At 52.4% G+C, this 23,003-nt stretch overlaps 1 protein-coding gene across 1 annotated transcript in view; it reads left to right on the top strand.

Annotated features, from left to right (window-relative positions):
- GRIK3 (glutamate ionotropic receptor kainate type subunit 3) overlaps positions 1 to 23,003 on the top strand; it is a 208,915-nt gene that overhangs the window by 172,537 nt on the left and 13,375 nt on the right. Inside the window, exons 10-13 of the mRNA XM_036256235.1 lie at positions 2,063 to 2,266; positions 13,896 to 14,119; positions 18,416 to 18,534; positions 20,995 to 21,212. Coding sequence (XP_036112128.1) covers positions 2,063 to 2,266; positions 13,896 to 14,119; positions 18,416 to 18,534; positions 20,995 to 21,212 — 765 coding nt within the window. The remainder of the gene's footprint in view (positions 1 to 2,062; positions 2,267 to 13,895; positions 14,120 to 18,415; positions 18,535 to 20,994; positions 21,213 to 23,003) is intronic.

Raw genomic sequence — 23,003 nt, forward strand, 5'->3', positions numbered from 1 at the left:
ATCTGCCCACTTGGTTGGAGGGTGGGGACAGGAAGCACCGAGGTTCAGCGTGGAGTCTAAGCCGAAGGACCCAACTTTCCACCCAATTAGACTGGGAAGCAGTTTTCTCAGAATCCCTGGAGAGACAGCCACCTCTTGGGTATTCAGACACTCCCCAGCTCTTTCTCTGAAGCGTCCCAAAGGACTTGAAAATCTGGAGTAGATCAGTTGTGGGGTGGGGTGGGATTTTGAAAGGCAGTGTTGCTGGGGATCCAGGGCCAGAGCCCCCCGGTAACAGCGGGAGCCTGGCAAGAGGCTGCTGGTGGGTTTCTGCACCCGCGGACCTCCGGTTGGGTCCTGGCTGACCCTTTCGTTGCTCACCCCGCTCCAGAGGCCAACAGTGTCGGGTGAATAGCCACACCCGTGGAGAGAACGATGAGATACCTGCATAATCAGGGGTGTACCCTTCTTGTGGGCTCGTGTTCAGGAGATTTCCAATACTCGTGCATTCTGTCGGCGGATGGTTTTCACCCGTTAGCTGAAGGCGTGAGGTTTTCTGACACGCGGGGGCGCCAAGATGGCTTTGGAAGGGTGAGGCCCAGAAAGAGGCTGCAGGATTGGATCCGAATTCCATCAACTCCAGTGCAACCTTGGGCAACTTACCGACCTTCTCCGAGCCTCCGTTTCCTCATCTATCAAAGGGCGATAATGTCACCTCCCTGGCCAGTGTGTGAGGCTTAAATCAAACAGCCTGTGAGAAAGTTGAAATCGGTGCCTGGCGTGTAGCAGGGAGCGTGTCAGTGTTGAGTCTGCTAAGTGTTCCGCTCACTCACCACTGCCTCGGGATGGGGATTGGTAAGGGACGCTGGCGGGCGGGACCAGCAGAAACACGGCCTGGCACCTGCACCGGGCCTCTGGACGGTGCCACGGCCTGGTTCTGCCACGTCAGGGCGCGCTGTTCCTCACTCCGTGTCTCTCAGGCTGGACGAGGTCAATCGCTACTTTCCACGGTTTTCCTGCCTCTTCTCCCAGTTATTCTTGGCAGGGTGGCCCGGGGTTTGTTTCTAAATGAGAAAGCAGAGCCGTGCCCTGTTCAAAGCCCTTCACTGCTTCCCATCACCTGGGAGAGGGAGTCTGCCCTGGGACAGCGCCCCCTGTGCTCAGGCCCCACAAGCTACCTTCCGAGGGCGAGGCACCTTGCGACCCAGGGCCTCCGGCACAACGAGGTGGTGGCGAGCTCACGCTCTGGGGCTGCTGAGTTCAGATCCTCTCTCCGGCGGATGGCGGAGCTCCCACGACTCGCGAATTCACTTTCTGCACCTATCAAATGGGATTATGAGTACCTACCCCTGGAAGGTTGAAATTAGGGTTAAATGAGGCAATGTCAGCTCTGCCTCTTGAGCCCTTCTGCTCTGCTGGGCCCCGTGCCAGGCCCTCCCCCAACACTACCCATCTGCCCTGGCCTTCGACATACACAGGCAAACTACCCGTCGTGGTTATGGGGAATCCCTCACCTGGCAGGTCCTGACTCTGGGGACTGAGAGCCTTGGAAAGAGAGCAGTATCAGGGAGTGTGTGGATCTAATCTTTTAAATGGGAGTTGAGAGAGACGTCAGGGAAAATACCTGGTGACTGGGCCGTCCGGTTCAGTGGTCTGGGTAGGGCCTGAAGACGTGTGATTCTGAGAAGCCCCCAGGTGACAGTGATGCTGCTGGTCTGGGGACCACACTTTGAGAACCGCTGGCCTGCACTGAGGGTGCACCAGACAATGTGTGATTCAGAACCAGTCTTGAGTTCAAACCCCTATTCCACTACTCACTAGCTCGGTGACCGCTGGACAATTAATCAGTGAATAGCTCCTGGGCCTCCAGTCTCGCCGGGGACACATAGGTGGCCATCTGGGAGGCACAGGGCGGGCTCTGGGAAACGTGCCTCCCCTCCCTGACGTAGCAGGCCATCCGTCCAAGCCACCCAAAGGATTTTTCTTAAACAAAGGCGCGGAGGTTCCAGCCCCAGCTCTCCAGCCCCAGCCGGCCTTGCCCACCCTCTGGCCTTCATCCGCTCCTCTCCTGTCTGCCCTGCAGGAGGAGCCCTTTGTCATGTTCCGGAAGTCCGACAGGACCCTGTTTGGGAATGACCGGTTCGAGGGCTACTGCATCGACCTGCTCAAGGAGCTGGCCCACATCCTGGGCTTCTCCTACGAGATCCGGCTGGTGGAGGACGGCAAGTACGGGGCGCAGGACGACAAGGGCCAGTGGAACGGCATGATCAAGGAGCTCATCGACCACGTGAGTGGGGCTGAGTCCCGCGTGCACATCAGGGTGGGGCCTCTGGCAGACGAGGGCCCTGGGGGCAGGAAAGATGGAGTCAAAGGCTGTGACCCGGTGTGAGGTGTGATGAGGAGCTCCCTCTGGTCTGCCTTGTTCTTGTGCCCAACTCCCAGACACGCCCCGCCGTGGAAGCACACACGCACTGGCCCCCATGAACTCAGAGGCCATCCCATCAGACTTTTTGATGAAGTGCCTGCGGTTCCTTTAAGAGCTACCAAAGGATGTCCCAGCCAGGTGGGCAAACTGCCAATGCAAAACACTTCATTCGGCAAACCCTGGGACACTGAGATAGATCCCTCGCTGTCTTGATAACGTTGGGTCCGATGGGCAGGTAGGTGGTCCAGGGAACCAAGGGCTGCAATGAAGGGGTGAGCAGGGCTCCGCTGGGAGGTACCCAGGAGGCAGATTCACTCAGTCTGAGATGGTAGAGCACCCAGGGGAGCAAGGAGCAGAAGCAACACATGGAGCTTTGGAGAGGGGGAGCAGGTGGTGGGACGGTCCTGGGGTTTGGGGGATACTAGGAGGAAGACGAAGAAAACCCACAATTCAGGGACACCACAGGAAGGGAAGTCAGGAGGCCCTGGGTTTGAGTTCTGTTTTCTCATTCATTGGCTGCATAAACTGAACCTCTCCAAGTGGCTTCCTCCTCTGTCGATGGGTGTAATTCCTCCCTCCTCATAAGATTGTTGTGAAGTACTAGGTGCAGGGCCCGGGCCACAGCCAGCCCTCAGCACACACATCACCATGGCTAGGAGCCCAGCTGTGGACCGCTGAGCCTAGGTTCAAGTCCCGGCTTTAACAGCTAGTAGATGAGCATCCAGGTGAGTTCACAAACATCACTGAGCCTCGGTTTCTTCACTTCTAAGATAGAGTACTCAGCCCTGGCCAGTTTGGCCCAGCGGTTAGAGCATCTGTGGACCAGAGAGTCCTGGGTTCGGTTTCCACTAAGGGCGCGTGCCTCGGTTGCAGTTTGTCCCCAGCCCCGGTTGGGGTCGTGCAGGTGGCAACCAGTCGATGTGTCTCTCTCACATCACATCGATGTATCTCTCTCTCTTTCTCCCTCTCTCCTTCCTGCTCTATCTGAAGATAAATGGAAAGATGTCCTCAAGTGAGGATAAAAAAAATAATAATAAAAAGATAAAAATAAATAAAATAAGATAGAGTACTCAGCAACTACCATAGCTCCTCCAGGCGTTGCGGGGATCAATGAGGCACCATTTGTACGGGCTCACCTGGCCCACACACTGCCTGCCTGCCAGCTCAGGGCTCTCCACTCTCCAGGCACATTTTTTGATCAAAGACCTGCTAAGGAAGGCAAGAACCTGATCTGTACTAGGCCCTTCTGTTCCTTCTCTCCTTTATCCTGACAGCTGGGTGAGGTAGGTACTATTGCTGCCACCCCTTATACAGACAAGGCCACTGAGGCAGAGGGAGGTGAAGGCCTAGTAACCTGTCTTAGGAGACCCTCTGCTTCTGAACCCCTGTGCTGTGGCCTCTGCAAAGGCCCAGGGCAGAGAAACGCTCATGCAGTAAGTCTTTGCGACCTGAAAAGTGCCGGCGAAGGGAGTTATTCTCATTTTGCCTCTCAGGCGGGGGCAGGCAGCATCAGGCCCTTCTGTTAGTCTTCCTGCCCCTGTTGGAGGGGGCTGCCACATGGGGTCCTTGGAGGTTGGAGCAGGGAGGACGCTGGAGCTCAGAGCAAGAAGGCTCAAGCAGGGAGTTAGTTTCCTGGGCCCCAGGAAGTCAGGTCCTGGGGAAGGCTGATGGGAGAGGTTAATGTAAAGAACATGAACTCAGCTGGGCTGGATTCCAACGCTGCCACTTACACGCTGTGTGCTCCTGGACAAGTTTCTTAACCTCTCTGTGCCTCAGTTCCCTCTCCTGTAAACTGGGAGTGATAATAGTAGATCCTCCCCCATGAGGCTGCGGTGAAGACTGAGTTCACACGTGTGCATTACAGTCGACACCGTGTCAGTACACGCTCCTATTGTTTTTATTTGTATCATCACAGTTCTTCCTTCGAGGCTGGGGCGGGGCTTTCGGAAGTCCCGTCATGTCCCTTAGTAGATCCTCCCCCATGAGGCTGCGGTGAAGACTGAGTTCACACGTGTGCATTACAGTCGACACCGTGTCAGTACACGCTCCTATTGTTTTTATTTGTATCATCACAGTTCTTCCTTCGAGGCTGGGGCGGGGCTTTCGGAAGTCCCGTCATGTCCCTGAGCTCATTTTCTAATTCAGCGCGAGTAACAATACCTGCCCTGCGTTCTTCCCAGCTGCTTGCGTGGGTCCTCCGAGACGGCTGCTGGGGAAGCAGCTCCTGGCTTGTGGAACCCGACATCAGCGGACAGGAGGGTTGTTGTCACTGTCATTAGTAATAACTGTAATTATTATGGAAATTAGTCAGTAGGCCCCGAGGCACCTGCAGGTACCCGCTCCCCATGCGCTTGTGCGTGGGGCTGTGGAGAGGGGCTCCCTGGTTTGGAGGCCGAGGTGAGCTGGGCTGCAGAGGAAGAGGGGGTCACGGGGAGGGGGAGCCACGTGAACCGAGCAGGGAGGGTGCCAGTCTCATTACCACCATCTCCAGCAGTCAGAGAGCTGTGAAGAGCCTCTTGCGAGGGGGTGGGTCAGAGAAACCCAGCAGCAGCCAGACCTTCTTGAGTGGACCCTCGGCTGGGGAAAGGAGGAGGCCCAGCCGTGGCCTCCGGGCAGCCCAGTCCCATGGAGGCTACAAGCCCTGACCGGACATGCAGGTGACCTTGTTAAACCAGATTCCCTACCGTTGATGAGCCCATTAATCCTAGCTTGGTGCCAATTTTAATATCATCATAACCATTTATTAGTGTCGTCAGATAATTAGTCTTCTCACTCGCTCATAGAAAGCGTGGTAAAGGCTCGGCAATATTATTACTTTCTTATTAGGGATCTGATCGTAGACATAAAAATGATGAATGCTAACTTCGCAAGGATCTGCCCCCAGAGGCCCATTGGCGGCCCTGGGTGGAGCCTCTGACCTGCAGGACTGAAGAAGTCCTTCCCTGACACACTGCTCACCTCTGTCCCAGGCCACATGGCCCTCCAAGGGGCCAGGGTTGTGGAGGAAGATGGGGCACCTGGAGGGCGCACCTCCCTCCTGCTGACACACTCACCTTCCCCCAAGTACCTCCAACTGTGAGAGCAACAAACGCGATTGGGCCGAGCGGTGCTTTCTCCATCCATCACCCCTCTCTCTCTCAAATCATCACTGTCCATTTTGACTGCCTACCCTCTCATTTCCCCTCTCTCGGAAGTCTTCTACTCACATCCATGCCTTTAAATTACCTCCATGTGTTTTAATGACTCTGGGTCCAGCACCGTTTAGCTGACAGTGGGAAAACTCTTCCTCCTCTCTGGCCTCCATCTCCACATCTATGAAATGGGGATGATTACAAAAACACCTCCACCTAGGGCTCATGGGAAGATTCAATGAGATATGGTGCAGAAATGCTTAGCAGAGTGTCTGGCACTCAGTAAATGCTTAGCACATGGGAGCTGTCCCGCTCATCTGCGTTCACTCCAAGGGCAGGGAATGCCGGTGTCGAAGTACGTACTTGAGTGAATGTGATAGCAGTGGGAGACCTGTCTTCTCAGCCATGGACATTCCGGTGGGCCACAGTGGGCCAGGATTTAGACCTCGCCCCTCTGAATCCAAACAGGACCTGACTCACATTGATCAGACTCACAGAGAACTGAGGCACACACCAAGGCATTACCCCCTTACATTACTTCGGTTATCGGCCTTTCCTGATACCTGCCATCCAGAAGTTCTGTCCTGGTGCCAGGTGCCCATGGTCCTTGTAGGGAGGGTGGAGGCAGAGCCCCAAGTGTAGAGAGCCTGAAGCCAAGAGGAAAGTCCTGGCATGGGGCTGGACACACACACAGAGTATTGATGAATGTTGAATTTGCACATGTACTTGCGCACCTTCTCCAGAGACCAAAGGGAAGGTCTGGTGTCAAAGCCACAACCCCATCACCCACTGTGTCTCCTGCCTTCAAACCAGGAATCAGATATGAGTTCTGGCCTGAATGCACTGGTGTCTGTGTTGCCAAGAAAGGATTTGCCAAGCCACCTTCAGGCTGGGCCAATGCACTTTGAAGCAAGGCATGCAGGGAGCTCACCTGCAGGTGGCAGGAGGTGAGATGCTGTCAGCTTGTCCCTGTGTGAGGTTGGTCACAGCCAAAGGTCTGTTATGGAGCATAAGAGAGGTCTGATCCAAGCACCTATGACATGCCAGACCTGGACAGTGACTGGAGATGTGAGCAACCAGGTTTAATTTGGGAATAAACTATGAATCAGCCATATTAAATTTCATTACAAGTTCTATTGGTGCTGCAAAGGGGCATGTGTATAGGGGACTTTGGGAGCATAGAACAGGGAGAAATGACTCAGGCTTCCCTGTGGAAGTGACTCTTGAGCTGAAATTGAAAAATGAGGAAGAGATGCTCAGGGCATGGATAAGGGCACCTCAAGCCTCTTTCCTCATCAGGAGTCCTGCAGCATTGGCAAGACTGGACCTGGGCAGGACCTGGGCAGACACCCATCTTGTGCAGGGAGTGGGGAAGAGGGATTCTTTTAGAGAGGGGAAGGAAGGCTGTGGAGGGTGCACCCCTCACAGTGTGCCTTGAAGCAGGGAAAACGTGCTGGACCGTCCTAAAAGACAGACGCAGGACAGCCCCTGCCAGGACTCAGGAATCAGCCATTCTCCCAGGCCTGGGGAAAACACAGGCTTCATTCCTCAGCATGAGGCGTCTATCAGCTCAGGAGTCCTGTGCGCGAAGCACAGGTAATGACCCCTCAGTCAGCACTTAGGAATTTTCTAGCACTTGTACCCATCTCTTTAGATATGTATTGGCTGTTCCAAGGTTGTCAGTGGCCACAGCGCTGATTGGTAAGTGTGGTGGCTGGCTGGTGGGTCATCAGCAGATACCACCTGTGACTCAGTGTACTCCACCCCCAAAAACTGCTGTGTGGCAGGCCGTGCGGGGGTGCTTGTTGGGTGAGCTCTTCCAAACCGCCAGTGTTCCCATTGATCAAGTTATTCATTTATTCAATAAATGCATGAAGTTAGGTCTCATGCCAGGTTCTGTGGATACAGAGGTGAACGAACAGGCAGACTCCCTCCCCTGAGCCTCAGGATCTGACACTCCAGTGGAGGAAACAGACAATAATCTATGAACATATGAATAGATGCAACTATTCAGCCAGGGTAAGTGTTTCGAGAGAGGAGCATGGCCAGGTAGGAGGGGCACGGGCATCGTCCCTCACTGTCAGGAGTGAGGCTGCCATCAGCCCCGGGTGCCGGCATGTGAATCAGAGGTGTTGGTAGTTGACTGCTCATTGACGTTCATGAATTTTCTAGCAACTATCTCTCTCTACTCAGCTGTGCAGGTTGTTAAGGCTGTTGGTTGTCAGGTTAATGTCCAAGGCCTTTCAAGGGGCACAGTGTTTTCTTAAGGTTGGAGGCTGGGAGTCATTAGCGACCACTCTCGGTGCCTTGCTTTGCCCCCTTATCATCTGTTATGTGCTCAGACATGCTTGCAGGATGACTCTCTTGAACCAATAACGCCCCCATTCATTCAGTCCCCAAATCTGCACCGTGGGTCTGTGATGAGCCAAGCACTGTGCTGGGCACGGGGCATACAATAGTGAAAAGATAATGGCCCGGGCCTTATTCTCATGAGCCTATGGTCCAGTGGGGGAGAAGGACCTGGGGGATCTCTAGTATCTCTAAAAGCACAACTACGGTGAGGGCTAGGGGTGAAAATACCCGGTGCTGTGAGAATAATCACCAGGCAGACCAGACTTTATCTGAGGATTTTGTTTGAGCTGAGATCTAACAGAGAAGTAGCAATTAGCTAGACGATGAGTTGGGGGAAGACGTTCCAGGTGGAGAAAAGTGCACATGCAAAGGTCCTGAGGTGAGAGAGAGCATGGGCTGGAAGGTCTGAAAGAAGCCAGTGGGAAGAGGACGAGGTCGGACTGGAGAGGCCAGCAGGGCTCGATCTATACCTTCCAATACAGTAGCTGCCAGTCACATGAGGTTATTTCCATTTAAACTTAAACTAATTCAAATTATTTCACTTAAAATTAATTAAATAAAAGGATGAACGCAATCCCTCAATTACACAAGCCACGTGTCAATTCTTGAGAGCTGTATGTGACTAGTTACCATATTTATTGGATAGCACAGACGTGAGACATCCCATTGTGGCAGGAATTTCTATTGGACAGCACTGGCCAGATCATGAATGGATCAAAGAACCTATCATAGGAATTTCTTATCCTAAAGGCAGAGGGAAGTCTTGACGAATATTAAGCAGCATTGGAAAAGGGAAAGATTTTAGCTGGAAAAACACCACTTTGGGAAAGGAGTGGAAGGTGAGTTCCGTGGATACTATATACCAGAGGCGTGGGCAGAGGCAGCAGACAGAGCCCCAGGGACAAGCCCTGCATGTGTGGCTGGAGTTAGACTGGTTTTCTTGGGGAGCTATGGAAGCAGAAGCAGAGAGATCTGGCGGGGAGCAGGGGGGAATCAGCATGTTCCTACAGCCATAGGGCTCCCAAGCCCCGCCAGGCGATGTGAAGTACATGCTGGGTAGGCCCAGTGGCAGTCATGGTCAGGAGCCAAAGTCAAGTTCAGGTCTCTGGGAGTGCAACCTCGACTCAGGACAGGGCAGGATGGGCCCGGCCATAAAGCCTGGCTGCGGGCGGTGAAAGGGGCTCCATGCATCCTGTCCGGGGTCTAAGTGGCAGGGGCATGAGTTTCCTAGGGCTTCCGTGACAAATGACCACAAACCGAGAGGTGTAAAACAACAGGAATTTGTTCTCTCTCGGTTCTGGAGGCCAGAATCAGACAAAGTGTCAGCAGGTTTGATACCTTTTGGAGACTGAGGGCAAATCTGTTCCGTGCCTTTCTCCTAGCTGCTGGTGTAGCCGGCAGTCCCCGGAATTCCTTGGATTACAGCTGCATCACTGTAATCTCTGCCTCAGTCATCACATGGCCTTCTTCTCTGTGTGTGTCCTCTCCTCTTCTATAACACCAGTCATTGGATTCAGGGCCCACCCTAATCCAGCATGCCTTCCTCATCACTTGATTACTTCTGCAAAGACCCAATTTCCAAATAAGGTTGCATTCATAGATACCAGGAGTTAGAACTTGAACATGTTTGTTGGGGAGTGGGCACAATTCAACCTACTACATGTGGTTTGCATGGTAAAACATTGGGCTTTGAGGCCATGGTAAACTGAGTCCAAGTATTGGCTCAGCCACTCACCAGCTTGAACACACTTAGCCTGATTGAGCCACAGTACCCTCATCTGGAATGTGGTGAGAACATGTATTGCCTCATGGGGCTGCTGGAAGGATCGCATAAGACAATATGGGTAGCACATTTGGCGATGCTTGGTGTATAAGAAATATTCATGAATAATAGCAGTACTTACTCTTATTACTACAGTAAGTCATAATCTGAGCAAGCATATTCCCTGGAAGATCCCAACCAAGAGACTGAGCACAGAGATGGTGAATCTGGTGGAGACCAAACTTGAGTATCCAAGTAGGCAGGTGCCAACAGGGACACCAGACACAGGTGGCAAGCTGGGGCTTGAGGAACAAAGCTGAGTCCCTATGGAGGACCCCTGTCCTAAGAGAAGGCCAACTAGTGATAAGTGGTCAGAACTGGGACCGTGGTCACAAGTCTTTTTGTAGAATCTGGTGAGAGGTTGCCCAAGTTTCAGTCTGAGGTACAAGGCTAAGGCCCAACCAGCAGCCAAGGCAGTTGGATGCTTAGGGCCAAAATATGGAGCTGGGTCTGGTTTAGCCATTTCTTCCTTCAGTTCTGGTTGGGGATTTAATAGAACAGGTGGGGTCTAGTGGCCTCATGCAAGGATAGAATGGAAGAGGAGAGGCTGGAGACAAGCAGGTCCTGACATTCTTGGTAAGTGAAAAGCGCTTGTGGGGATGAATCAGTGTCCTAGAAGGGCCATCCTGCCTGGTGCAGAGGGTTGGAAAATGTATGGAAAGGTTCTTAGGGAGGTAGGAGGGGTCAATAAATCACCCATAAGACCAATAAATGTGTTAGACAAGCCAGAGGTTTGGGGGGTAGTCAAGGATGTGATTACTATAAATATGAGAGCAAATACCTTGAACCTTCTCTGAGCCTTAGTTTCTCCTCCATTAAAAAAAAAAGTGTTGGAGTAGATATTCTTAAAGTTCTCTTGTCCAGCTCTGACAGCCTATGATTTTATGAATCATCCTCAAAGAAAACTTGCATGAGTGGGAGGAACCTGCCAAGACTGGGCCTTTCATTCTGAGTAATGAACTGAAACAGCAAAGGCTTGACATCTGTTCTGCTCTTTCAAGAGAACTTGGACAAAATAATGCCTTTTTCAGGGAAATCATAAACGACAAAATGTCGCGTGTCTTGCCTACACAAAATTGAAGTGGAGAACTCCAGCATCCTTGTAGCCCAAGGGAGAACACACATCAAAATTCCCCATGAAGAAGGTCAGGTTGACCAGTTGTCTTGCTGCTGTAGGCACAGAATGCCAGAGATGTCCCTGCCTCCTGCCCCATAACGGCAGAAAGTAGAAAGACTGGTGGGGACATTCTGAAAGTTCTGAGTGGGTTTGGGGGAAGAAAGAGGGCCTGTAGCCCTATGGTTGGCTTCCTCATCAATCCTAAAACATTTCTGATAGATGGAACAAGCCTTGGCTATAAACACCTTGATCCCCCCGGTAATAAATGCTCTCATCCTACTTGCCGCCAAAAGCCAAAGGAAGATTTGCCTCCATTGACTTTGAGGTTCTCCCAAGGATCCACTCCAAGCCCCAGAGGCCGTTCCCCAGAGACCAGTTCTAAATGCATTCTGAACAATGATGATAACATGGGGTTCAGAACAGAGCCTCCCAAACAAGCACTATGTTTTGAAGGGACAAGGCTGGGGGAGGCCAACGTCTAGAATCAAAAGCCCATTTCACCCCTGCCATGCCAACATTATAGAGGATCCTAGAACTTCAGGTCTGAAAGGGACCCTCCAGGTTACCCAACCCTGGCTCCCACCCTACTCAGAGTCTATCCTCAGCCCCCAAAAGGGTATCACTCGACAAGAAGCTCCATGAGAGCAGGAGCTGGGTCTCTTGCTCACCGCAGCAGCCCAGACTGGTACACAGTCAATCTTGAGCAAATATGCATTAGTCCCTCTGAACGTTCCCAGACAGTTCTCTCTCTTCTGTTGTTTTCCTGAATGAGAGGGCCCCAGGGAACTGGGGTGGCAGCAACTGCTTGTTTCTTCTTCTCTGCCTTAAGAGCTAAGCAAGTTCCAGTTCATACGTTCAGAAATTTATAAAGGGAAGGTCCCAGTAGAAAATGATCCTTTATAATAGACTCCTCCTCCCTGTCTTTTCTGAGGTTCACTGAACCCTTGTGCTCCAAGTGTCAATAAGTGGGTATGGGGTGCTGTTAGAAGGAGATACATTGGGGTGAGCAATATCACGTTGTGTTCCCCAATGCCCCCAGTCTAGGAAACCTGCAGAGCCATTTAGAAGCTAAGGTGCCACCCGTATCAGTACTCATCTCCTTGAAGTCTGATTTCGACTTGGTTCCTGGTTTTTATTCTAGGATTAGTGGAATCAGATAGTGTTAACAGCTACCATTTAGTAAACGATGTGATTAGTGTGCATTTCCCTCACTGTTGAGCTCTACTCTATATTTCCCAATGCCTATTGGATCTCCTAAATAATGGATGGATGGATGGATGGATGGATGGATGGATGGATGGATGGATGGATGGAGCTGGACCAAGCCAGTGGGTGGCTGCCTAGAAGCATTGCCTTGGGAGGGGGGTCTCAGAAGTAGCCTCCCTAGTCTTAGCAAAAGGGTCTTTAGTGCTGGTCCTTAGGACCCAGCCTCCCTTTCTGTCCTGTCCCATCTAAGGAAGGGAAGTGATAACTTGGTTCATATTCTAATGAGAAAATATCCTCAGGAACCTTTGGGGTGAACTCTCAGAGGGAAACATTATTAATGAACAAAATATTACAGAGGCTGAGATGGGGATTGGAAATTGAGAAATGAAGCAGGACGTCAGCTATAGTCTGACATGTGCTTAAAAACTCACAGGTAACTAAGCAGATAAGACAAAAGGTCACATGGCTGGGATCTTACCATGGATCAGAGCAGACTTCATGGGAGTTTAGAACTGGAGGCTATCAGAAAGGGCTTCTTGGAAGAGGTAGCATGGGCAAAGAATATGGAAGATGATAAAAGGCCACAGGGAGAGGGCGTTCTCAATAGGGCACAGTGTATGCCAAGCATGGATACAGTCAAGAGGAAGCAATTAAATGGGGCCTCAATTAGAAATAGGGCAGTGGGGTATGGCTAGAAAGAAAGCAGTGAAGGGTTAGAGATTTTTAATTAGTGAAAGCTCAGACCCAAGAGATAGATGTGATGCGCTAAGATTTATCAACATATGAACATTCCTAGCCTTCCCTACCGCTCCTTCCTTCCTCTGCCCTCGCAGGAGGGCTATGGATTTGCCTCTTTAGTTCTTCCCTACCTGCTCCCTCCAAGGAAGGTATTATTTCTGCCTAACTGGTTTGGGGAGCTTTTAGGACATATAGAATATCTAGAGTGGGGTAAAACAGTTGAGAAGTGGATGGGAGAGGAAAACATTTAAACAAGAGTTGTTGTGGATTCCATGTCCTCTTCATGATGTTTGAAAGTCACAAATAAAAACAAGAGTCATCTGCCCGGCCGGTGTGGCTCAGCAGTTGGACCGTCGGCCTGTGGTCCGGAAAGACCCAGGTTCTGTTCCCGCTAGGGGCACATACCTCGGTTGCAGTTTTATCCCTGGCCCTGATTGGATCATGCGGGTGGCAACCACCCGATGTGTCCCTTTCACGTCAATGTTTCTCTCTCTCTCTCTCTCTCCCTCCCACCCTATCTGAACAAAATATGGAAAAATGTCCTCAGGTGAGGATAAAAACAAAACAAAAACAACAGTGATCTGCCCGGCTGGTGTGGCTCAGTGGTTGAGCATCGACCCATGCAGCAAGAGGTCACTGGTTCGATACCCAGTCAGGACACATGCCCAGGCTGTGGGCCCGATTCCCAGTGTGGAGCATGCAGGAGGCGGCCAGTTGATGTCCTCCCTCATCGATGTTTCTATCTCTCTCTCCGTCTCTCTGTAAAATCACTAAAGAAAAAAAAAAGTTTAAATAAATGAAAACATGAGTGATCTTTAAATGTCTTTAGGTCACTGAACTGTAACCATTTTGAGACTAGACCACATGGTTACAGCATGTTTATACTGCTGTCCTTTTCCTGAAGGACATGAGCTCTTGGAGAACAGGGGTTAAGTTCATCATTGTCTCCTCAGCACCTTGAGTGTGGCCTGGCCCAGAAGAAGGGTTAGTAAATGTTGAAACTGAAGAGTGGTTAAGTAATCCAGAGCTCAGGCAACTGACTCCACTCCAAAGAGTGTCCTGTCCACTGCTCATCTGAGGCTTTGCTCACAGTCTGTCTGTCTCTCTCTCTCTCTCTCACTGCAGAAGGCGGACCTGGCCGTGGCCCCACTGACCATCACCCATGTCCGCGAGAAGGCCATTGACTTCTCCAAGCCCTTCATGACGCTTGGTGTCAGCATCCTCTATCGCAAGCCCAATGGCACCAACCCCAGCGTCTTCTCCTTCCTCAACCCCCTGTCCCCAGACATCTGGATGTACGTGCTGCTCGCCTACCTGGGTGTCAGCTGTGTCCTCTTTGTCATCGCCAGGTAAGAGCAATGCTATGGCCGGAGCTCTGGGCCGAGGTTGGAGTTTTAGGGAACCAGGCAAGTCCCCACTCAGACCACTGCTATTCATGCTCCTCTCTCCTCTGCAGCTCAGATCCCTTTATATTCCCTGGGGACTACTTCATGGCCCCACGCTTGAATCCCCCAGTCCTTACCTGGTCTGTGTGTACAAGTGAGATGCAGCACTTGCACCCCAGGCCCTGTGAGCAGGCTTAGAGAGGTTAAGTCACTGCCCAGAGCTGTGCCACCTGGACCAGGCACCCAGTACTGCAGACCCAGGTGCATGGGTGGCCCAGCAGGTGGCCTGACGCTTGCAAAAGGACTGTGGTCATCTAATCCACAACAGCAGGGATACCGTGTAGAATCACACACACGCACTCGTGCAGAAACCTACCTGTCTGTAAGGCACGCTAGCAATACCCTAACACATCAGGTTGTTTGAATGAAAGATGCTGGCACATGCTCACGGGAGATGGTAGAAGGAGGTAACTGGGGGCACGTTGAGCTCAGTGTTTACTGAGCACCTAGTGTGTGCCAAGCACCATGCTCTGTCCTTCACAACATCATATTATTGAGTCCTCACAGCCTCCCGTAAAGAGGAGACATCTGAGGCTCAGGAAGGCTCAGTCCTCGCCAAGGCCAGCCTAGCCATAGCGACACAGCCAGTTCTCATGTGAACTCGAGTCACCAGGTGTTTTATCTGTGACCCACATCTCTGGCCACCTGGACATCCGCCCTCTGCCTCTTCCCCCAGTAGGGGACTGCTGGGCCCAGCTCCCATCCCCTACTGGCCAGGCCTTCTGCCCCCTCTCTCCAGGCTCCAGCCCAGCCTCTGCCCTGGTTATTTTTTTCTCTAAATCCTAACAAAGTACGAAGAGAGACTTCTCTGGAGAGGCAATTTGAGATCCAAGGACTTGGTGTTTCAGCCCTTTTTTCTCCTGGATCTTCTTTGAAAACCTTTCCCCCACCCTCCTCCCTTCGCTCCCTCCTCCCACACAGAGAGAGACCAAAGGGAAGGACGGCAGAGATGAAATTGTCCTGCCTCCGAAGCCCTTTGCTGCCCGCCGGCCTGAGGCGCCTGCCTGCAGCTGCCAGAGAGGCCTTCATTAGGCCTCTTGTCTCGAATGGTCTAACAAGCCTTTGAAAGCCAGGAGCCACTCTCTGCTGCTCTCACCATCATTTCAGCAGCTCCAGCAGCCTCCCAGCTCCCCACCCCTGGAAAATAGCTCACGCTTCTCCAGCATCAGTTCTGCGCATGTGATGTGCGTCCCATCCCCCACCCATTCTGGCCTTTCACCAGCTGCTGGCAGCCAAGCCTGCTTTCCCCCACGTCCCTCCCGGCCAGAGAGATAGGGACCCCCTTCCCAAGGTCAGGATGGGGAGACTTTGAGGGAGAGACAGGATTTCTGGAGCAGCTGGAATGACGTGGGACACATGACGAGAGAGGATAGGGGCAAGGGTCCTGGCCACAGAGCCACGAAGAGCATCACAGTACAATTGTCACACTGTGTAGCACTCACATAACACAATTTACATGTGTCTGGTCAAATCATCATGACAGTCTTGTGAGGTGGATAGAATTATCCCCACTTTGCAGAAGTAGAAAACTGAGGCTGAGAAAGGTTAAGTCATTGCCCAAAGTCACAAAACTTTTTCTTTGCAGAGTTAGACTCAAATCATGACCTGTCCAAGTTTAAATCAGGGGTGGCAAACGAAGTTCCTGGAGGGGCCAGGCAGGAAGCATGGGAAAGGCAAGCAGGCTGAGGGGTAGGCAGCAGGTAGTGATAGGGACTGAAGCAAACTGGAGGCACATACCTGGCGAAGGGGCGCACACCTGGAGGCACACACCTGGTGAAAGGGGTGCATACCTGGAGGCACACACCTGGCGAAGAGGCACACACCTGGAGGCACACATCTAGTGAAAGGGGTGCATACCTGGAGGCACACACCTGGCGAAGGGGCACACACCTGGCAAAGGGGCACACACCTGGAGGCACACACCTGGTGAAGAGGCACACACCTGGTGAAGGGTACACACCTAGAGGCACACACCTGGTTAAAAGGTCGATACTCAGCTCCAACAGCTGTGCCGGGCAGGACGCTGTGCCAGTGTTGCACAGTGCGTGATTTTTAGAGAGATTCAGACTTTTATGTGACACCTCGTGGCTTTTATATGTAGCCACGAATTCAATTTTTTACAACACTGTCGGGGTCAAACACAGCACTTCTGTATGGTGCACATGGCCCTCGGTCCCCATCTCCATGTGGCCTCTGTCTTTTGGACCACTCCATGCTGGCTGCTGAAGAGATGGGGTCTGTGAAGGCAGCAGGTCCCCAGATCCACTCCATGGCATCTCTGGCATGACGCAGGGCTTGTCCATCTTGCAAATGGGTCTGGCCTGGCTCGTGCCTGCCTAGCGCCAGGGGTTCAACATTGCTAAGGCCTTTTTCGGCCACCAGGATACCCTGCTTCATGCCACACCAGCCAAGCCAGCCCCTTGGAGACTTCCTCCAGGGTCTCTTCACCTCTGAGTGCTCCGGCTTCCTCCACCCTTCGTTTCTTCAACAGGAACTCCAGCGAAAGGGGCACGCACCTGGGGGCACACACCTGGCAAAGGGGCACACACCTGGAGGCACACACCTGGGTACACCAAGACCCCTCCACCTACCAGGATTCTCTTCCATAGAAGGCAGTGGGGGCTTAAAGTAACAGTTTTTCCCTGTCATACATGCATTTGTATATTCAGAGAAAAAATCTGAACATTTATATAGCACATTGTTCTCTCCAGGCGGTGGGATCCTGGGTACTTTCACTTTCTCACTGTGTTCTTCTGTGTTGTTTGACTGTTTTATGAAGAGTGTATTTGACTTTTTTTTCCCACTTAAAAACTTAAAGGAGTATACAAGAAATTCAAAAATATAAATAAATAAAAATAGTAATAAATAATAGTAAATAAATAAATAATAATACAAATAATTCAAAAGCCCGTTCTCATTTTTTTTTTTTATCCTCACCCGAGGACATTTTTCCATTTTTTGTACAGATAGAGTGGGAGGGAGAGACAGGAAGAGAGAAAGAGAGAAACATCGATGTGAAAGGGACACATCGAGTGGCTGCCACCCGCACGACCAACCAGGGTCAGGGACAAACTGCAACCAAGGTACATGCCCTTAGCGGGAACCGAACCCGGGTCTCTCCGGACCGCAGGCTGATGCTCTAACCGCTGAGCCAAACCGACCAGGGCCCGTTCTCATTTTTAAAAATTCATATAATATGCCTGGCCAAAGTGGCTCAGTTGGCTGAGCATCATTCCCGTACACTGAAAGGTTGCCGGTTCGATTCCCGGTCAGGGCACATACCTGGGTTGCAGGTTTGATTCCCAGTCGGGACATGAACAGAAGGCAGCCAGTTGCCCTGGCCGGTTTGGCTCAGCGGTTAGAGCATCCACCTGCGGTCCGGAGAAGGCAGCCAGTTGATGTTTCTCTCATATTGATCTCTCTCTCTCTCTCTCTAAGCATGTCCTTGGGTGAGGATTAAAAAAATAAAAATCCATATCATACAAATACAGCAAAAGGCGTCCCTAAAATCCCTTCAGCCGCTCTAACTCCCCTCTCTGGAGGAAAACGCTGATATTTTTTAGAATTGGATTCTTCCAGATGCTTCATATGCATTTATATACAAACGTACAAAAAGAAGTAGATAGCTGTGTCTTCGGGAATCTATTTACATAAATGTATCCTATTGTCCTTATTTTTATCGCTTTTTTTTTTTTGACCAAACGTGTTGCAGATCTTTCCCGGCCGGTGGCAGCATCTCGTTCTCGCCGATGAGCTGTGTGATGTTCCACAGTGCAGCCGTGGCCCAGTTCAGCTCATCATCCCTCTATTGAAGGGCATTTCCGTTGTCGCCAGCTTTTTGCTATTACCAACAATGCTTTGATAAACATCCTCGTGTGCTTCTCTTTCACGCTGATGTACTCATGTTTTTTCAGGACAGATAATGAGTCGCAGAATGGCTGGGTTGAAGGGCCTGTGCACTTTTAATTTTAAGGGATATACTGAATTACTTTTATAACCAGCAAAAGCCACTAACAATAAAGAACAAAACAAAACAGTCCTGGTTTCCCATCCCTGCCTCCCCCGCAGAACAATGAGGAGATTGATGCTGAAGTGGTGGGCACACCAGTGTCTGCTGAACCACCCGCTGGTGTGACCCAGATGCCCCTTCCCGCCCATCCCCCTGCAGCTCAGCCTCAGGACTCCCTCTTCTCGCTGCAGGTTCAGCCCTTATGAGTGGTACGACGCTCACCCCTGCAATCCTGGCTCCGAGGTGGTGGAAAACAACTTCACTCTGCTGAACAGCTTCTGGTTCGGAATGGGGTCCCTGATGCAACAAGGTATGTGCCCCCTCCCCAGGGGGAGCCTCCTCGCCCCAGGAGCCCTCTTCTCCCAGGGGGTGGGAGGGGGGTCAGCCTTTATGGAGTCAGCAGTCAGCCCACCCTCCAGGACAGCTCAGACCTGCTGAGCTCTCACAAGGTTGGAGATACCTGGACACCCAGGTGTGTGCACTTGCCCCAGCCCCCCACCCTTCACCACTACTGTTTCTGGGTCAGTGCGGGTTCTAAGGTTAAAGCAGATGAGCTGCCCCCACCATGTTATGCAGGGCTGATCCCCAGCCCCTCCTGCCCCAACTGAGGTGGACATAGAGCATCCTTCTCACTGGGGCCGACTCCACCGATGGCCTCACCGCCATAGAATCTGGCTGAACAGAGGTGGGCTGAGGATGGGAGGCGACTGGAGACAGGGAGGCTGCGTGGGAGGCCACCGCGGGAATGAGCTGATGAGCTCTGAACTGGGATAGTGGCCGTGGCACTAAAGGACAGAGATAGACAGAGAATTTCAGGATGTAGCCAGGACGTGACCCGGTGGCCTGGCTGTGGGGAGCCTGGGCGTAGGAAGGATCATGTCTGAGGTGGGGACCTGAGCCTGAGTGCATCCGCGGTGGGGTGCATGGAAGGGCACCGTGTTCTCAGCTGCTCTTGAGGGAGGGCCTGGCCCTGGGCTGGTGGCCCTCCCTTTGGAAACACGTGCAGCTGCTCCAAACCTCAGAAAGCAGAGCATCCGGTCTGGCTTCAAGGAGTGTGGAGAAAGACACCGTGGGCTGGCGGTGGGCACAGGGAACGGGCCCCAGCCGGGAAGCATCTCCAGGGAGAACATAAGCCCTTTGCTTCTACCTTGCAGTCCAGAGCCTCATATCTCAGGAAATGGAGGAACCCAAATCTCCGCCTGTGTTAGGGTCCCACTAAGGGACAGTGGGTGACAAGGGGTATGGGAGGGAAGAAGGTCCAAAGAAAATGCCCTTGTCCCTCACTCATCTGTGTGCATTTTCAAGGCCCAGCACGTGTCCTGGTCCTTGGTAGACATCCCCCAGCAAATGCTGAATGGCGGACGAATGAGTGAAAGGATGATATTATCCCATCGAGTCCTGAGTGCCCACTACCTGCCAAGCCCTGTGCTGGGCACTTGAATGAAGAAGGATGAGGAAAGATAAATCTGCCCCCACCTGATGAGTTCCCATCCATGACAGAGCCCAAGGTAGAGAAAGGCCTGGGTAGGGGTCCAACAGAGCCTGGAAAAGCTCACCGAGCAAACAACTAAAATAAGTCCTTCTCCTTTTGGGGGGCAGCCCTAGCCCTGGCTTGAAGCAGTCTGGGGGGAGGGGCCAGCAGGTGGGACTGGGTGACTGGCTGGGCGAGGAAGCTGAGGAGCCTTGGTGGGAAGTGACAGGCAGCTCCCAAGGGACGTGCCTCGGTCTGTCCCACTATTAATGAGCGTCCTGCAGCCTCACCTTGCTTCTTTGTCCATCATCTTTGTTCGGTGACAGTTGGGAAAGACCTGGAAGGCCCTCGACGCGGTAATAGCGTCTCCGCTTCCATCTCCTGCTGCTATTCAAAGCACCGGCCCCTTGTGTATTCCCCACGAGGTTTTGATTAGGAGGGAGAAAAATAGTTGTGTATTTGAAAACCTCTCCCTGGAGTGATTTCTTTGAGGGGGAAAATATCATCCATATCAAAGCAGACACTTTTCAGATTGCAGGTCCAAACATTCTGGAAAGTTCAGGAGTCACTTGCTATTTAAATCTCTTGAAAGCCGCCCAGTTAATTACTTCAGTTAGAAGGTTTCATCTAGACTGTGCTCCACACCCAAGGTCGGGAGGAAGAGTTATCTATTTCTGCAAAGAGCTTCAAAAAATGTTGATTTTTCTTCTTCTGCGAAGCACGACACAGCAATCTTGTATTTGTATACCAAATGCATTTCCAACACAATTTCGCCTCAAATTGTATTATCGCAGCAGCACAGTGTTTGTGTGAGGCCGGGGAGAGGAAGGGGGGACGCATCTGGCACAAGGTGCTACAGAGAGTCAGGAGCAGGGTTCACTCAGGAACCCGGGGGCTCTGACTCCCGGTGATCAGAACCTGGGGCCATCCAGGGCTCCATGGAAGGCATCACGGCCCGACGAGCCTGTGACATGCTTTGCACGGCCGTTGTTCTAGAGCAGCAGTTCTTAAGTGTCAGCCTGCATCAGAGTCGCCTGGAGGGCTTGTTAAACCCAGGTTGTGGAGCCCGTCCCCGAAGTCACTGATTCCGTAAGTCCTGGCCTGGGGCCTGAGAGTGGGCATTTCAGCAGGTTCCCAGGTGATGCCAATGCTGCTGGTCCAGGGCCCACACTTTGAGAACCCCTGGTTGAGGGTAAGAGCCTTGGCTTTTGTCAGATGGTCAGTGGACAATGACCCGGAGGGCCTGAGCTGCCCTGGTGTGGACACTGTCGGAGGCCTCTGCCTCTTCCCTTCTCCCAGGGTCTGAACTGATGCCCAAAGCCCTGTCCACACGCATCATCGGTGGCATCTGGTGGTTCTTCACGCTCATCATCATCTCCTCCTACACGGCCAACCTCGCCGCCTTCCTGACCGTGGAGCGCATGGAGTCGCCCATCGACTCTGCCGACGACCTGGCCAAGCAAACCAAAATCGAGTACGGGGCTGTCAAGGATGGGGCCACCATGACCTTCTTCAAGGTGAGACCCTCTCCCTCCCACCGCAGCACCACAAGCTGACCCTTTACTGTCCTTCCCTCAGCACACAGAGCCAAGGGGTCAGAAATCCCCAGGGCTCAGCCCCTCCCTAATGGGGACCAGTTAATCTGGGGGAGTTATGGTAATGTGGCCACCTGGGTTGGTCCCCGCACAGATCCTAGAAGTTTCTATACCTGGGACAAGCAGTGTAAAGGTGCTGTCTTTCCTTAAGTCACCAGAGGAGGTCAGGTGGGAGGTGAGCTGGAGAAGGGGAAGAAGTGAGGCCAGAGCCACAAACAGGCCCAGGACCAGCGGGCCTGCCTCTGGCTTTGCGCCCTGGTGGCGCCCACCTCCACCAGGCTGGGCTGGGCTGGGGGCTGAGCTCTTCACTGCTTAGAGGGACAGGGGCACACCTTCCAAGGAGAAGAGGAGACTTAACACCTGAACAAGAGGTTACAAACACTCCTTCGCAGGTTACACTCTTGGAATGCTCGTGTCCAGATAAAGCCCCTGCCACCTGCTCAGGTTACTGCTCTTCTGGGGGTCGGCTGCTCCTCCTGCCTTGGGAGGTGTTGGCTCAGCTCCCCAGTGTGTTTACACCTTCTGCTAGGGTCACTGAGGGTTGAGGAGACTGCCTGACCCTGAAAACCAGTAGCTGGAGATGTTCTTCTGCAAATGAAAGGGATAATGACAATAGCTACGACCACCGAGAGTTCACAGTGAGCCAGTCACCGTGCTACATGCGTCGTTTCATCTCCGTGACAAACCCTGTGAGTAGGAGCTACAGTGACGTCCACTTTACACATGTGGAAACTGAGGCGTAGAGCCGTTAGGTGGCTTGTCCGAGGACTCACAGCTGAAGAAGCCAGGTGCTGACCCAGGGTTGCCTTCCTCTGAGGCCCATGTTCTAGGCTGGGGTCTCACACCTGGGTGTGCATCCCCGTCACCTGGAAGGCTGGGGCAAACCCAGATCGCTGGGCCACATCTCGGAGTTTCTGGCTCAGTGACCTAGGGAAGGGCCGAGAACGTGCCTTCCTAACAGACTGCCAGGCGATGCTGCAGCTGCTGGTAGAGATCACACCTTGAGGACACTGTCCTGGCTATGTCTCCGAAATGGTCAGGATTTGGGAACTCTGTGGCTATAGGTCCATTAGTCCATTTATTTATTTGCTAGTCAGTTGCTCTCAATCAGCCTGAAAGCCTGGGGTGTGTCCCTTTCCCCTGGGCCAGTGGTTCTCAACCTTCCTGATGTCACGACCCTTTAATACATTTCCTCATGTTGTGGTGACCCCCGGCCATAAAATTATTCTTGTTGCTACTTCATAACTGTAATTTTGCTACTGTTGTGTTTTAGGCAACCCCCGTGAAAGGGTCGTTTGACCCTGAAAAGGGTCGCGACCCACAGGTTGAGAAGCACTGCCCGAGGCCCGGCTCCCAGCCCCAGCCTCGCCTCCTTCCGGGCTCAGCCTCTGAGTGCTGGATTGAGCCTCCAATGGGGTCTGAGTGAGGAGAGAGGGAAGGGGCTGGGTGGGAAAGCCTTCTGCCTCCTGGGAGCCCCACCAGGACTCTGCCCCACCCCTACCTTCCCCTGTCCCTCCTCAAGGGTGGAAGCACCTGCTTAGCAAGGGGGGGGGGCTTTTCTCTTGTCTGTTGTTACTGCCACCGAGAAGCCCCAAACGTGGACTTCCTAAAGGTCACCTCCACCTCCTTCAGAGTGAAGGAAAGAGAAAAGCATAGTCCTGGCTCATTAGGCCCTCTCTGGGACCCTGTGTATGTGTTCATGAGTGTGAGCAG

This window comes from Molossus molossus, unplaced genomic scaffold (assembly GCF_014108415.1).
Source record: "Molossus molossus isolate mMolMol1 unplaced genomic scaffold, mMolMol1.p scaffold_m16_p_12, whole genome shotgun sequence".
NCBI lineage: Eukaryota > Metazoa > Chordata > Mammalia > Chiroptera > Molossidae > Molossus > Molossus molossus.